Source organism: Penicillium cosmopolitanum (genome assembly GCF_028827165.1).
Source record: "Penicillium cosmopolitanum strain IBT 29677 chromosome Unknown utg000004l:1.0-4361866.0:1.0-4365735.0, whole genome shotgun sequence".
NCBI classification, from domain to species: Eukaryota; Fungi; Ascomycota; class Eurotiomycetes; order Eurotiales; family Aspergillaceae; genus Penicillium; species Penicillium cosmopolitanum.
This window is the reverse complement of record NW_026622674.1, coordinates 1,435,193-1,452,246: the sequence shown is the minus strand read 5'-3', so window position 1 is coordinate 1,452,246 and position 17,054 is coordinate 1,435,193. Positions and strand designations below refer to the sequence as shown.

Genomic DNA, 17,054 nt, shown 5'->3' with positions numbered 1-17,054 from the left:
CGCCATAACTTTAGGCGCTTGGGTTTGGGCTCTGATGCTGGAGTCTTCTTTAAGTAGGAGCTTGATAAATAAAACAGAGAAAATAAGGACGACTTATTTACTTACAGTCAGTCAGGACCGCAAACTGAATTCAAAACAGAAATATCCAGACGGATGGCAGTTTGACGAGAATCAGATGATGGAGAAGGAGAAGAAGTATTCGTTCAACCATCCCGACTTTTGCATAGGAAGTGGTGCCTAACAGATGCCCGATTTACCCTGCATACTTTAGGCCAGCCGACTTAGCAAAAGGTGTCGACTCAAAATGAAGCAAGAGCGCCACTAGGCCTTAACAAAATACCCCTTACCTCTACCCTACTAGATTATATGCGAGGACCAAGGCTTCTAAGTTTTGACGTACATATCCTCATTACGCAGAATTAAAACTCGCAACAAATTAATCGTCTGACAGTTGTCGGGGTAAAGACATGGTGAAAATCATCGGGGACTGCAAGTTCGTAGCAATCGTCGAATATTCTCGGTAGATGATGAGAGATGGAACCCGCAATCATCTCAGAAGCGAGACTGTCCAGTTCCAATTATAATAAAATCCACAAGCGCGATATCGCCGGAGAGTTTCCCTAGGGAGGTCGATGGGGGAACCTTAGAAGCTTAACATGATTTGCTGGTTAAATCATTCGCGGTCGATATACCCTCAAACACTTCATGAAACTGCGCTGCTCATTGAACCATTAATAGCTCGCCCCTAGCCAAATCATCGATCGAGTCAAGCTTGTAGATGTGAATAGACGTCGAAATCTGGGATCATAGAAAACAAAGTGCTTGGAGTGACTTTGTATGTACGATGTGATTTTCACCAGGATCGGGGTGAACGGCGGGATATTCGACAGAGCGATTAAGTGACCGGAGGCCCAGTTTTGAAGCATTCAAGTCGAAGCGCAAGAACAAAATACCTACTAGAATAGGCTATTCGATTGCAATTGATATGAATTGAAGCAAGCAGGTAGGCAAGCATTGAAGCAACGGGCGGATCAACTCTAAATAATGCCCGAATCTAGCAGATGGAGAGGAAGAAGTGGGTCACAGATCGCCAGAACTTTCCCCTTGAGGTTAACATCAGGCAGAGACGTCACTGGGAGGTCCGCGGGCTCCGCGATTAAAATCTGGGGACGTTATCGAGGATGTCTTTGAAGTGGGATGTTCTAATTGAAATTGAATCTCGTGGCCAGGTAGCAGGGGATATAATAACTTCTTATCCGCCCATAAAAACCACCCACTCCTCACACCCAACTTCCGCTCCTCCAACTTAATTCAACGAAGCCTCAATGTTCAGTTGATAGGACTTGTCTTCCAAGGTTAAGGTATGTTCTCGTCCTTATCCATCCACGGAACCACTTCCGGACAACGAGTCACTGACCTCAACGCTAGAGTGATATAAACTGTTCTACTTTACACTTCCCTACTACTACTACTCAATCGGAAGCCCCAACCTCATCTACCCACAACTTGAATCAAATCACCACGCAAACCACCGCAATCATGTCAGACAAAAACCAGCTTGGACAATACATCTACCTCCCCGAAACAACCCCCCACCTCGCCACAATCCTCAGCTTCCCATCCCGAGCCTCAACCTTCCCATCCCTCTACGAAAAGACCTGCACCGAAATCATCGACCTCGCAGCAACAATCGCCCACTTCGAGCCCGTACGCCTCCACGTCCGACCTGAAGACCAAGACCGAGCCCAGCACCTACTAAGCAACCGCCTACAAGCCAACACTACCACACCCACACCCACACCCACACCCACACCCGCAGAACAACTTCAATCCCGCATAACTCTCATCCCCGCCCCAACAAACCACATCTGGGTCCGCGATACAGGACCCATGTACGTCCGCAGCGCGGCGGACCCAACCAACCGACACGCGATAGACTTCCAATTCTGCGAATGGGGCAATAGCACCAGCGAATTGATCTACAACCCCAGTCCAGACAAAAAGGGTGCACTACCCGATGGATCAGACTGGCCAGTTCTAGACGCCGAACGGCGTCGGGAAAACACTGCATTTGCGGCGCGGGTCTTGGAGCTCGAGGGGGCTGGGGTGTCGAGGGTTATTTCCAAGGTCAGGCTTGAGGGTGGTGGGATTGAGATGGATGGGGAAGGAACGTTTATGGCTATGGAGAGTAGTGTGACTGTTCCTTCTAGGAATGAGGGACTCTCCAAGACTGAAATTGAGGACGAATTGATCAGATTGCTTGGTGTTAGGAAATTTATTTGGATTCCAGGTCGGGAGGGGTTGGATATTACGGATTATCATATTGATGCTGAGGCGAGGTTTATTCGGCCTGGTGTTGTTGTTGTTGGGAAACCGCATGTCAAGTGTAAGAAGGTGTTTTGGGATGTTTATTACGAGATGCGTCAGATTTTGGATGCGGCGGTTGATGCGCGCGGGAGAAAGCTTGAGGTTATTGATATTGAGGAGCCGGATCCGACGATCTTGCAGGGTGATGTGCCGGGGGAGGAGACGGATGTTGCGGCTTCGTATGTGAATTTTTACTTCACGAATGGTGGGTTGGTGATTCCTGCTTTTGGGGATGCGGAGATGGATCGGAGGGCTTTGGAGACGCTGCAGATGTTGGTTCCTGAGAGGGAGGTTAGGCAGGTTGCCGTGAACGCGCTGCCCAGGACTGGGGGGGGTGTTGCACTGTACTACGCAACAAGTACTATGATCGTCTCTTCTCTTTGCCGCGGCAGGGAGGTTCTCTCAGGGCTGGCTGTGGGGTTATTTGATTGGTGAATCGTTTTGTGGGAGTTCTCTGGGAGCGTATGTATATCATCTTGTGTTATTTTGGCATCATATCAGATCACAATTAGAGGAGACTACTAGTACTAGTATCAATATTATACAGCAACGGCTTCAAGTTGGCAGAGGTCTTGCTTTCGTTCGTACAACTAAGACTAGCTCATGTAATTCCTTACAGGATCTCGAACAATAAAAAAAAATGTAATCTGGACTTGGCTGTACATGAAATCCAGTCTCACTTCAAAAGAAAACTAGAATGTAGAACCGGGCCTAGTGCTATCACCACAAATCACCACCAGCCTTGCAAAAGCGTAGCAGAGCCACGGAACAAAGTGAGATGGAATGGAGAAACAACTAAAACCGCCACCGTTGTAAACTGCAAATGTGTATATCTTTTTTCTTTTCTTGTAAATCCATCAAGAAAAGCCAAACACTCCAGCCCGGAAAGGCAGGGCCACTCCAATCAAATTATTCAACGCCATTCTCAAAACGCCTAGTCAACGGATCCAACACCAGAAATGACCATAGCCCAAAGCAGAATCCAGAAATTAAATGGAAGGGAAAGGAAAGGAAAACAGAGTCGGACATGCAATCGTAAGAGGGGAGGGCGTGGCATAGCATAGCATTAGCAACATGTAGTTGGTGAGAGAGATAGGGAGAAGCAGAGGCAGAGATGGACATGGCACACAGAAACGAAACGAATCACAGCACCGGTTTTGTTCGTCTTCATCCAACAGAATCAAGTCAAGACAAGTCGTAGATCTTAGATTTTACCCCGTCCCAAAATATTCAATATAGAGATCTCTCACGGAATAAAGTTCACAGGCTCAACTGGTCGATACTTCCAACTCTCCCACCACCACCAAGTCGGCCACCGCCCTTGGTCACCATTCCCAAGCGGTAGAAGCGCTCTTCGCCAGCCGGTGTCCGGCCACCGATATACCACTTCTCGGGACCGAGAGCATCACGAAAACCGCCCGATCCACTGGAAGAATCGCTGCCGCGGCGTTGACGCTCTGGACCGCGATTGATTGGGATCGGCGTTGATGATGATGATGGTGTTGGGGGTGGAGATGCGGTGAGCGGGGTGTCTGGAGCCGCATGGTGATAGTGGTGAGATGGTGGCGAGTGGTTTGATGCCGCGGCTGAGCTGGCTGGTCCTGCTGTCGCTGTCGCTGGGCCTGAGGATGAAGATGTAGGTGAGGTGTGATGGTGATGGGTGTGGTGGGCGGCGGATGAAGGCCCGGCTGGGGAGGTCGCAGAAGCGGAGTTGGCGGCCTTGGTGGCTATCGCGCGGGCGCTTTGCGAGATCTGTGCAGAGGAGAGTGTGGGGTTGCCGGTGGATGATTGTGAGGCGGCTTTGTAGGTTGACTGGGCGCGGAAGGCGGCCAGGAAGTTGGAGAGGAATGGACGGTTGGTGGACATGGTGAGGACTTGAATGAGATGATATTCCCAGGCTGGAGAGAGCCCAGGGGTAAGAAGTCCAGGTCAGGATCAGAAGTTGAAGAATGGAGACCCTAGAGGGGAATAAGTGGAGAGGAGGGGAAGATAAGATGGAGATGGAGGAGGAGGGGAGGGGCGCAATAATATTCGGCCCTCTCAACCGGTTGCGTTCGCAAAAAAGCGGAGCGAACGGCGGGGAGGGAAAATCCCGACCCTATTCACCCCGACAGGCCAATCAGAGTCGCCCTATTATGGGCATGACGTCTAAATGGGGGCTCGGCGGCAACAGATGATGAGCATGGATATGGATGGGCATGTGGTGCAGATGAGGATGGACAAGTTCAGAGTACCTTGTATACTTCGTCTGGTGAGTACCACCGGGGCAGTATCATGATGGTGACAAAACTTAGGCTCTACACTAGACACCATTCTCAGACAGTCCATGTTTGCAACGAAGAATCCAAGTCTATAGATAGGTATACTTAATCTACGCCTTTTCTTACTCAACTCATAGGAACATCAATATGCTTGAACATGGAATGATTACATCCGGTCTATTTTCTAGATGCTTTTCAAGTAGAACAGATACCCTCCTAAAAATGAATCGCAAAAGAGAGAGAAGAGATAAAGAGAAAAGGGAAAAAGAAAAAAGAAAACACAACGTATGAGAACAACACCCTAAATCACACCTCAACAAGCCCGACTCGCAAATATGTCCGTTTCGTGCCGACTGTACTTACAGAAACGAGGCCATGCAGATGCACCGGGAAAGAAAAGAGAAGAAAGCAGAGCAAAGCAGACAAAGGGGTCACCAGCTACTGGAAGAAAAAACTCGAGAGGAATTTCGTTTTCGACAGTCAACAGGTCCCGCAAACTTGAAGCTTTTCGTCTTTCTGATTGTCGAACATTCGCGCAAAAGGAACACATGCCCATGTCTATAGTGTGGACGCCGAACGAAGCCACCCGCCATACCGTCTTAACCACGCATTCGATTCGATTCGATTCGATCGAGTCGGATCGAATCGAGGGGACGTAAATCAAATCAAAGCGGGTAAAAAAAATGAGAAAAAATGATGAAACAAACCGGACTCGCAATTCAACCACCATGTAAAACTCGCCCGTGCAAAGGAGAATGCGGACCCACACCGGATGGGATCTGAACCGGGAAGAATGAGAAGGGAGATAGAGGAAACAAGAGAAAAGAGAATAAAGAAAACAAATTGTGGAAAGCGAAAGCCATCAAGGACGCGACAGGTACATAATCGAAAGGGAAAACCACAATGGGAATGATAAGACCGGATACAAAGAAACGCCACGGCAGAGCTGCGTCGAGCAGAAGCCCGAATGGATCAGAGAGACGAGCGGAGGTCGCAAATTCTTGAGGACAGGTTCTCTTTCTGGCTGCGAGGCCGAAAAAAAAAACCAATGGACCGCCTAGAAAAAACTTCACCAACGTAAAAACCGATAATGACTTTTCAAAAGCTTTCAACCCGTTGCCTGTGGTAGTTTCGTTGTAAACCCACAGACCAAAAGTCGAAAGACTTCTCGTTCTCTCTCTCCTCATCCGTTCTTTGCCCTATCGTCTTCCAATTCCTCCTCATAGCCATTTACTGCCGAGCAGGCAGGACGGTACCTAAGGAAATCACCATCAGCATGATGTTCCCCGGCAATAATCGCCATCAGATTTTCCAATTTCAGTATCGCTTACCATCACCGCCCATAGTAGTTGAGGCCAGATACAGTCCGTTCATACCGCCCTCGGGGCCGCCCGCGGTCGTAGCGGGGTAGAATTTGCGGTCGGAATCAACGGGGGCGTGGATCGACTCCTGGCCGGCGGCCATGGAGTGGGGAAAAAACGTGGTTCATGTAACCGTCGGCGGCGGGGGCACCGTGCTGAAACATCGAAGTCCAGTCAACACCTGGCTGACCAGAATGGGGGGGGACCGGGCATAGCCGGGTGTTTGTGGTCAGGGACGACCAGGGGCTTTACCTGTTCATGAGAACGATCAACACTCAGTTGTTGTCCATTAGGGTCGGCACCATGCTGCATGAGGTACGGATTCTGCTTGGGCGCAGCCATCCAGGAGGCTCGCGAGGCCTGACCGGCGAACGCGTCTTCATGAGGACGGTTCATGCCGTTGACAGGCGACATCGTGAATCCCAGATGCTGCTGATGGCCATGGGCCATGCCGTTGCCATTCACGGCCCCATCGCCGAATTGTCCGCCCATCACACCATTGGAGACCGGGACGGTGTTACTAACCTCATCCTGAAGAGGCTTGGCGGGGTTAGCCGCCGCAGCCTGAGCAGCTTGCTGCTGGGACCGCTTCAGATGGGCTTGGGGGTGCGACAAGTGAGTCGCGCCCGTTGGGTTGCCCCGGCGGATCGAGCATTTTTGGAAGTGGCGCTTCAAGATATCACTGCGAGAGAAGGTATCCTTGCAGAGAACACACATGTAGGGTCGGTCACCGGTGTCTGTAAGAGAAAAGCGAATTCGACGCGTCATTAGCCAACAAATCCTTTTTGTAGAGTAGGAAAACTAGAACACATTGGGTTCAATGTCTCCAGCAATTTGATATCATAAAAAAACTCACGTCTCAACAGATGGCGCTTCAGGTGCTTGGCGTGAAGATAGGTCTTGTTACAGTGCGGGCAAGGGAATTTGCCATCCGCATCCTTGGCTGGGATGGTAGTGCTCTTAGCAGCACCATTGACGCCGTTCGAGACCGGAGTTGCACGGCCCGGAACGCTCGGCAGGATACCACGGCGGCCCTGGGAGCCCACGACCTGCGTGCGCGGCTGTTCCTTTCCGTAAGGGGAGCCGTTGGCGCCGTTGACTTCAGGGCTCATTCCCCAGGACTTGCCATCAGAGTAGCTGAAGGCACCGGAGGGCATGCCATTGAAATCGCGGCGGTCGCGCGGGGGCGCGGGCGCGATGGGCTGCGGGTAGCTCTGCGCGGTCGACGCGGGAGGCAGCACACTTGTGGGAGGAGGCGGGTAGGACTGAGAAGGGTGTGCCTGTGAGTGGTTAGGGTGGCTCAGGTACGATGGCGAATGGCTACCGACAGTCGTGTGCGGCATGATCGGGGCGGTTGACGCTCCGTACACGTCGTGGGTAGACGCGGGAAACCGCGACAGGTCAGGCCGGTACGGCTGGCCCATGTACGGATGCGGCGCGGGCGACTGAGTGTGGTGCGGCTGGAGGGGAGGCAGAGTATGCGGCTGCGACACCGGATACTGAGGCTGCATCGAGTACTGCGGCATAGGCATACTCGAGATGGGAGTCGAGGAGAGCGGCGTGGAGCCCTGGGGCAGGCTGGTGGAGGGAGGCCGCGAAGGGTGCGATCGAGGATCCATGATGTGATGAGATCAAGGAGAGGCGAACACGCGTTTTGAAACTGTCGATTTGGGGAGGGAGTTGCAGTACAATCACAGAATCACAGAATCATCGAACTCAGTGATTCCTTTTTCTCTTCACACTTCTGTTCACGAGGAGGCCGAAAAGTGAAGGAGCTCCTTGTTTTTGCCCACTTGAAATTTTTCCGAGGCTGGGCGGAGAGGGAGGTCACGGGGCAATTGACGAGGGAGAGAGAGAAGTGATGATGGATTGACTTGACTTGCGATCTGACTCCACCAGGGATGAGTGTCAGAAGGTGATGAAGGAAGGAAGGGAGAAATGCTTGAATCGGAGGAGATTCCCCACGGTCACCCACCAGAGTCGTGTGTGGAACTTATGGTGGTGTTCCGCACGTTGTTCACACCGTCGATAGGTTCTGTATCCACCAGAGAAGCGGGCGTGCAAGTGGGTCTCGCAGCACAACACCTAGTCAGATCTGCTTCGCGCGTCAAGGATTCGAGAAGAATGAAAAAGCAAAGCGCTTTTTTTTAAAAAATAGTGGTGCCTCGAAAGTGACAATTGGGAAATTGAGGGGAAGGGGAGGTGAAGACGGGAAGATTGACAGAACCCAAAAGAAATTTTTTTCACTTCTTTTCGAGGTTCGAAGGGAAGAGCGGTTGGAAAGGTAGGAATTGGGGGGGGGGCGGCCAAAGTTCAGATTGTTAAGAAAAAAAAATTAAAAAATTAAAAATTAAAAAAGGAAAAAAAGGAAAAAACGAGTGACGGAAGACCGGGTGAGCGAAACGGACGATCGCTTCTCGGGGAGGCAAGAGGCGAGTAACCAAAGAAAAAAAAAAGAGTAAAAAAAACCTTGGCCAAATAATGGGATTTCTGGAAAAGGTGGTATTGCAAATACCAAATACCGTAAGACCAACTTGAACTGGCGGGACGCGGCCGTCTTCCGAGCCCGGAGGAATGACCGCGAACGTCGGGGATGTAGGCAGTGTTGCCAGTGTATAGTTAGTGATTACCTAGGTATCTAGGTATTCACATTAGCAAGAAGCAATTATATTACTAGTATACTCTATCTGATCTTTATACAGTCATGCTCCATAGTAATACTACTTTAAGTGAGTATAGTATAACTAGTATATCGTATTCTATATTTACTCGGATTAGGGGATCAAAACTTGATCCCATAAATCGAGGGCATGGTTGCGTTCAGGACTCCCAAATTGCCAGTGCTACTAGTAGTCTGAGAGCCAATTCAAATACCAGCATTCGGCATCGGTCTTCCTAACTCCCGGTCGCGGACAGTCTTACCATCACTCAGTTTAGCGATCAGCAGCAGTTCACCCTTATGCAGCGCTACCCGGTTGTATCGAACAGAGCCTTATGGATTAAGTCAAGCATCCTTGGTATAGTCGTAGTGAAATACAAGGGAAGCCATTTCTATCCCAGGATGTTTATAAAGTACCAAAACAGGCAGCCATAGATCCCATCCATGTACATACGAACTACGGAGTATACTACTTGTATATCGCATGTCGTTGGAGTCGGGGTGGCCCCTGGGTGGTTTGGGCTCCGCAGTGGCTTGACAGCCCCGCTAAACAGATCACACATCTCCTGCAGCATCTTCCTGCAGCCACTGGGCACAAGGTGGGATATGTACTCATCGAAAGGCCGAGACGGGGTTCTTTCTCTCGCACTGATCTCCCTGTCGGCACGTCATCCCGGGAAGCTCGAGATGAGGAGAACCACAGATAAACGGTAAGACCTTATCGTGCAGCTCCCGGTCTCTTGCCCTCTTTAAGAAGTGAGAACTGAGGGCTGAGGGCTGAGAACCGAGTATCAATAATCAAGAACGGCCGAGCAATTCACCTCCTCGGTACGAAGCTGGTTCTGTAACGGCCATGCATTGTTGCCCTACTGTACTCTGTACTCCGTACTTTGTACATACTTTAGCGGATGCGCCGTAGCCGCCTCCTTTCCACTTTTCCCCCTAAAACAGCGCCCCCCCTAACCCCTCCGATCCCGATCTTCCACGACCACCATGTCCAAGTAGATAACATACGGAGTACGGGGCTGAGAATTGGGGGAGGGACGGAAGTAATTCCATCCTAAACGGGGATTGAAGGGAGGGGTAGAGAAAGGTTAGAACCACGGATAACCATGATCATTGGGCGTGACCACGCAGTGGCTGGGACTTAGAACCATCTCGACTCGGTCTTTCTTAGTCAGGTTTCAATGTGAGTCGAAGGATGTCTCGGCCGATCCTGTGATTTCATTTAGTTTCTGTTTTTGGGTGTGGCATCTACCTAGGTAGGTTTGAGAATGTTCCGTCTAGCCGGGGTATATGTATATATATGAATAAGTGGTTCATTCTTCCACTTTATGTTGATATAGATATTGATGGAGTCGATTGTCGCCATATGCTCCATCGATCTCAGGTACGGTCGGCAATCATCCTGGCCCCTCCCTCCGTCCCCACCAGCAGAATTTCGCAAGAGCTTCTCCCGCTTCGATTGTGGACCTCGGATGCTTCGACCAGGGTTCTGCAGAATTCATTGATCGGATCGGACCACGCCCTCGTGACTTGTGCATTTGTGGTAAAAATCAAACGACTACCTACTAGTAGTACTAGTATGTATCTGATTATTTATCTTGGCATGGCCACTGAACAAGCCATTTTTACCTAATTACCCAGACTAAGATTGGAGAAAAAACGGCAGACCCTGGGTAAGACGGAGTCCTCCGTAAATGAGTTAATTTTACTGGGATTCTACCCTTGCGACCGTGATACCCGCGGGTATTATGATTCGCACTATGATGCTGCTTCAAGTTGGGGCCATGACGATGACGATGCCAACCCTCGCCTAACCTTCTTCTTTCAATCTTTCCTGGTATTCCCTCTCCGATCAATTATTTCCCCTTTTTTTTCATTTGCCGTGGTGACATATTTTCAATTCTTTGAATGTTGAATACCAGGTGGCTGAACACCTCCATACAGTAACTCTGTACAGATACTCCGTACGCCGTGAGTACAGAACATGATCGCGGTCTACAAGTACTATTCAATTGGGCAGGTCGTTTGATTCAGAATGGCCCACAGGCAGCAGAGATGCCCGTTCGGCATCGCGGCCGGGAATTGATGATCCACCGAGAGAGGTCGACCATGTTGGAGGAGGGGCACTCCCGAAGAGCGGGTTCCACGAGGGGAGAAAAAAGAGAGGCTAGCACAGTAAACTACGGTGAGGCCAGGGGCCGAGGAACAAAAAATGTGCAGAATTCTCCCTGAGATCCCCCTCTCTCCAATCCACTTCGATCGGCGGTAATTTTATTTTCTTTTCGCGCGCAAAGCTTGGTTCCTGGCCCCTCTCCCCTTAAACTTATCCATATCCCTGTACGGAGTAGTTTAGTCCCCGCCAGTAGGGCTACCCAGTGTGCATCCGACTCTAGTAAATTAATCAAGTTAGTAGGTAAAATACTTACTCCGCATAGTACATACTACGGAATAGTTCTCCGTAGGTATCCAATAATTCAGATAGCTCTGGGCCACACGGGAAGAATGTGAGATCGCGTCGATCCGCCCTGCATGATACCCCTCTCCAGCCTCTTATTTTTTTTGTTGGTCTCCATCTACTTACTCTATATGGTTACTAACTACTAGCGCACTACGCAGTAGGGTTTTCAGGCTCAATCTCGGCCGAACTGGCAAACCCTCACGGGGACAAACGGCGGTGTCGCTTGAGATACGTAGTTCGGTACGGAGTACTCATAGAAAGCAAACTATTACTGAAGAGTTACTACTCTACTTGGTTTTCTTGGCCTTCAATATCGTACCTAGCTCTTCCGATGGGGGCCACTAGTCACCTCTCGCCAGTCTAGCCAACCCGGAGGCGCATACGGAGTAGCTCATCCGACAACTCACTCCTAAACACAAACGACCTGCTCGATGGAGACAGCCTCGCGCCGGCAGAGGTCGGAAAGGACCTGAGCCAAGTTCGGATCGCCAAGTTTCAGGATGCACCGCAGCCAATCATGGCCCCACACAGCCCCCCAGCGGACAAGTGATTCAAGAGCAGCGTGTGCGCCACCCACCTCATAGGCTCTCAATGCCTTTAGTCGAGACCCAGGCTGGCGCGGTTGTCCTCAAGGTCCTCGGATGTGTTCCGATTCTTCTGTCCTGCAGCAGCGCTCGGTGCATCCGATATACTACTTCGGGAGGAAAGTTAAAAAAAAAAATCCCGAATGAAAAAGTATACGAGTCTCCGTGTTATGGGAATCAATTGATAGTCTGGAAGACTATTTAATTTAAGACTTTATAGATGGATAGGGTAATATGTATTTACGGAGTATCCGTTGGATGTTCTCCATCAATCTGACAGCGGTAGACTCCATCCCCCATCCCCATCTCTCCATGTGTTGTTGTGGAGCGGTCGGGGGAGGAGCGCGCACCGCGTCCTCCGTAGCATACTACAATATAGGTATAGGTATCCCCGCGGGGCTACTACTTATACTACGAGTATCCAACATGACCTGAAAATTGACTGAAACTAATTGATCATGAAGTGAATATCTGCAGAGTAGAGTAGAGGGTCACTTTGTGATACACTTTACATATCCGTATGCGTGTACACCCTACGAAGCATAGTACGTATCATCGTCATCTCATCAGAAGTAGTACACCCAACTAGGAAATTTCTGCCCAGCACCATAGCCGCCGTACCGTGGACTTGGGAATCATCCAAAGGCAAAATAAGGAGAAGAAGACAAGAAGAACCAAAACTCTTTTCCCCCTGGCTCTGGCCGCGTCATGGGGTTTCGGATAGGCGTCCAATACAGATGCTTATAGGCGATGTGATGGCGTTCTATTAATATGAGAGAGCCCATGTGATTCAAACCATACTCGTAGAGACCATATTCAGAATCACAGCCATGGCTAATGACATTGCCATGGCCATTGCCATTCAAACGCCGTACACATATTGTACATCGCCTCTCAAATTACTATGACTAACCATGGCTGGCCCCGATCAACCGTGGGCGCCGTGACCGGTTGCAGAAGTGTGGAATGCAACCAAAAAAGCCATGGCTGCCTGAAACGCGCATGCCGACCACGGAAGAGAAAGCCCTGGGATGATTGGATGCTCATCGGCAGCCCGACGCATGAAATCGTTACTGGAATTACCCCAATACCCGCACCGTACAGAACTGAACTGAAAATGAACTGATTCTCCCAAAAAAAGAATCGCGTTCCTTGCAAAAAGGCAAAACGGACCCACCATAGAGCCGAGTCCACGGCTTCTCCCCGAATTTCGCCCTCCTTTTTTACGGTTCTCGGTACCGTGGGAAAAAAGAAAAGTTGTCAATTCACTATGTCATAATCCTTGGTAGCATACGCCGTTGATTTAAGAATTTGTGGTTCATTTGATTTGATGTTGCTCCATACATACCCCGTAACATAATCAGGGGAATCGCTTAGGGTGTAATTTTGCAAAAATCTCTTCAATAGAGAAGTGTCTACATTACAGGGGAGTGGATGTGTCCAGGCCAAGAACAGAAAGTCAGGAACCAGCGTCAGTGGCGAAGGCGATGTTCCCAGGAACCGATGCATCATCCCTCGGCAGAACCAGTTGCAGCCACCCCTGACAGTGTCGATCGGGAATGAATCTGCGCCGACGGACGGAAGCGGGCGAAGCGTAGTGTAGAAATGTGTTAAGGGGGAGGGGGGAAAAGGAACACGGAGAAAGGGAGAGAGCGTGCACGAGAAAGAGACAGAGAAAGAAAGAAAGGGTTGGGGCCGACATTCCCCATGCGGTTCTGCGCCCGAGACCTGTATCTTGCTCATATAGGCAGTGTACATGAACTAATCCTTCTTTTTGGGATTATTACACGGCACTTTTGGAGGTTTGACTTTGGTAATTTCTAAAGCCGGCCCGGTGTGTTGGGAATTCCCTCGTTTTGGGGTATTAAATTTGGCCAATTTGGAGAGAGAGAGAGATAGGGAGGGCAGGGCGTTGTGGCCAGCAAGCCTCCTTGAGCCGTGCACGATGTGAGACGCAGACACGAGACACGTTTAATTTGAACTTAGAAATCAAAGGCGGAAAATCATCGCATCTTCTGTGTTTATTTCGTACTTTTCGTCTACATATGTAGTTCACCTCCAGGTGGATCCTCATCTTGCACGCCTCGTGGTCAGGGGGGATGTGGGAAGGGTGGATGCCCCCCATCTGGAGTCAGATTAAGCATATCTGTGTGTCCCATCGAACTTATTTCTCCGTTGCATCCATGTCCAGTGCCCACCGCACCGCCGGTGGGGACCTTCCAGGGGTGGATCTATTCGCAGGATTCTTCCGAGGATCCCAGCGCAATGTACAGGTACGGGTGGAGGAAGGCGTGGGGTCGAGGAGGGTTGGCATTTTGATAAGGTGGACGAGGGTGCATATTTCGCCTCGGGGAAAAGTCTAGATATCCCTATGAGTATCTTTTTGTACCTGAGAGCTTTTGACTGTAGACAAACAATATTATTTTGGGAGATGCTGTCCGCATCACAGTAGTAGCAAGGTACCTGGTACATACAAGGTCAGTGATCAACCACTTTGGACTAGGGCAGGGGAGATCGAGAGAAACTGTCTTTTGTAGGCGAGATCTTTGGCGAGGTACTATATTGATGAGTATAAGACTATGAAATGGTAATATAGATCACTTCTTATGTCGATTTCCCTCGTCAAATTTGTATTCAAGTTGATATGCCCCTAATATATATATAACTAGTGACTGGTAGTTAGTAGTACATAGTACCGTTTGGCTTCAAGTTTACTCCAGGGCTACAACCGCCCGGGCGACTCGGAGCATGCAATTACACGCATGAGAAGAGATTACAATTACTAGTACAACAATTCACTAGTATCTTAAATAACTACAAATTACACCATAAACGAACTTAAATTACCTTTGTGATCTGTCAAATCCACCATCTTTTCTCTCCACTTTGCTAAAGTACAAGGTTAAGCATCTGGGGCTGTGGAGCGTGGAGCAAGCCCACAACTCCATCGCGGGGAGCCACATCCCACCACAACCCAAAAATGCGCTTAGATGGGTCGCTGGGTCCCAGATCATAGAAAAGTGGCCCATTTCAAAAAGGTAAGATTACCCCAGATAATCCAAGACAATATTATGGACTGTACAGTTGAGCGTCCGTTGGACCCCAATGCCCCCCGGTGCTTGTCACCTCAAGACTCTAGGTATTATCATAAACCAATACGGATGGCAGTAACAATTATTGAACAGACAAATAGAAATGTTGTACTCCGCTGAGGAAATTATTGCGTATAAAGAACAAGTACACATGCTAGAGTGTCTCTGCTAATATAAGACACTCTGACTAAACTGAAATTCTGCACGGAGACGCAGTAGGCCTTTATTTTCCATCAACCGACTTGCCTGGAACGACTGTCTCATCCGGTTCATGATTATCAGGCTCAATACCCTCGCTGACTTCAGGCTCCTGCTCAATATGGTGAATGGCATGCTCGACATTCACCACAGGACCGGTAAACCAGCGACGGGCATCAACCACCCACCAGATGAGAACTGCTAGCATTGGACCTCCATAAACCAGACAAGTCCAGTTCATCAGATCGAGCGTCAAGTCCGCATTTGTTGCACTCGGCAAACACAAGATCGGAACCATGAGAACGACAAAGGAAACGCCAACTCCACCAATATACGGACCATACGGACCCAGATTCCAGGGACCCTTTCGAAAGCGATTTCCAACGAAGAACACTCGGATGAAGATCGGGATAGCAAAGGCAACAAATTGTGCAATAGCACCAATGGAGAACAATGCACCGATAGCCACGTTTCCGGCCAGAATGAGCAGGCACATGAGAATTCCCAGGACTGCGTTCAGAATCACCGCGTTGACTGGGGTGTGCGTGTGGGGGTTGACCTTCTTCCAGATATTCGAGAAGGGGAAACAGTCATCGCGTGCATAGGCATATGTCACTCGTGACGCGGCGACCATGCAACCCTGGCCCATAGAGAAACCGCAGATAATGGTCAAGCCCAGGATGCCAAGGGCTGCTTTCTGCGGCATCACCTGCAGCAGGTACGAGGCCCAGGGTTGGCCCAGATCCGAATCGATGACGGCTTCGATGTCAAGTACTGTATATGCGACGACAAGTTGCAGGAACCAGCCCATCAGCCCACCGACACCGGATGTAAGGACGATGGCGCGTGGAGAGGCAACGCTTGCGTTCGAACACTCCTCGCTCAGGTGGAAAGGAGAGTCGTAGCCGGACATGGTCCAAATGACCCCAACGAAAGTCATCAGAACGGCGACACCATCTGGAAAGTCTGTTTGGTTCGTGATGTCGCCCCAGACCTTCTTGGAGGGTGTGAATTTTGGACTGTTGCTTGTTCCGGCTGGGATGGCGATGAGGACGGCTATGAGTGCGAGGAAATTGAAGGTTGAGCCCCAGGAGTTGAACTGGGCAACTCGCTTGGTTGGCATACTGCTGATGCCTGCGTGGATGATCATTATAAACGTTGTAAGGAGGAAGGTTTGCCAGTATGTTGGGACGTAGTCTGGGTTGTTGATGGAGACAGCGGCGAGGATCATCGCGGACAGCGCGTAATCGACTGATGGTGCTGCTGTGATCTGTCCGATCCAGTTGGACCATCCAGTAATCCATGCAGCTAGAGGTCCATACCCAGGAGGTGCGAGAACCGCTGCTGCATAGTAGAGACCGCCACTAAATTGAGATATACTGCATCAGCTGGAAGTCTTTCAAGATAATAGCTGATTATTATTATCTTACCTTGTTGGCATAGCTGAGCAAAGCTCTGCCATTGACATCGCAATGCATTGGATGAATATCATGGCGATAATCCATCCCCACACCATACCGGCTGTTCCTGCATATCCCATTCCTTGGACCGAGTCAGCAATGGGCTCTCAGTGAGATAATGGGGTGCATTGGATACCATAGTAGAGGGTACTTGCAAACGAAGGCAGGAGACCCAAAACGGCAAAACTGACACAAAACGTCGTCCACAGGGAGAATTCGCGCTTGAATTCCTGCTTGTATCCAAGGGCCATAATCACTCGCTCATCGGCATCCATCTCGTGGTCCGTATATGGCACATCGCCATCCGGCAACACGGACGTAACCTGCGCATGATTGGTATCATTATAGATCGGGTGAGCTTTGGAGGTGCCCGAAGAGGACTTTTTGATATCCATCATTCTGTTCTAGCGCCCATTCGCGGATATAGAGGGAGCTAGGAGGGTTGGCTATCGGAAGAAGCGAAACCTGATATCGAAAGTCGTAAAGCTTAGGCGTCACGGTGTTACAATTGGTGTATATTGCCGTGAGTAGAGGCTCGCTTTTTTATGCATGAGTAGTAGAGTGTGAACGACCGCAAGGGAGATTCGTTGGTCTTAAATGAGCCGCGG

General features: G+C 49.9%; 4 protein-coding genes across 4 annotated transcripts; 1 reads left to right on the top strand and 3 right to left on the bottom strand.

Annotated features, from left to right (window-relative positions):
- Positions 1–1,539: 1,539 nt before the first annotated feature.
- Positions 1,540–2,802, top strand: N7509_001970 (agmatine deiminase family protein; the record flags this gene model as incomplete). The annotated part of the gene is made up of 1 exon (XM_056626607.1): positions 1,540–2,802. One exon carries the CDS (start codon positions 1,540–1,542, stop codon positions 2,800–2,802), a length of 1,263 nt encoding a protein of 420 aa, XP_056492402.1.
- An 825-nt stretch (positions 2,803–3,627) lies between these two features.
- On the bottom strand, positions 3,628–4,233 carry N7509_001969 (uncharacterized protein; the record flags this gene model as incomplete). The annotated part of the gene is made up of 1 exon (XM_056626606.1): positions 3,628–4,233. The coding sequence occupies one exon, from the start codon at positions 4,231–4,233 to the stop codon at positions 3,628–3,630; it is 606 nt and encodes a 201-aa protein (XP_056492401.1).
- Positions 4,234–5,858: 1,625 nt separating this feature from the next.
- Positions 5,859–7,608, bottom strand: N7509_001968 (C2H2-type zinc finger protein; the record flags this gene model as incomplete). Its single annotated transcript, XM_056626605.1, has 4 exons — positions 5,859–5,884; positions 5,960–6,077; positions 6,242–6,726; positions 6,846–7,608. 4 exons carry the CDS (start codon positions 7,606–7,608, stop codon positions 5,859–5,861), a joined length of 1,392 nt encoding a protein of 463 aa, XP_056492400.1.
- A 7,403-nt stretch (positions 7,609–15,011) lies between these two features.
- Positions 15,012–16,844, bottom strand: N7509_001967 (amino acid permease; the record flags this gene model as incomplete). The annotated part of the gene is made up of 3 exons (XM_056626604.1): positions 15,012–16,350; positions 16,417–16,528; positions 16,583–16,844. The coding sequence occupies 3 exons, from the start codon at positions 16,842–16,844 to the stop codon at positions 15,012–15,014; spliced, it is 1,713 nt and encodes a 570-aa protein (XP_056492399.1).
- Positions 16,845–17,054: the final 210 nt, after the last annotated feature.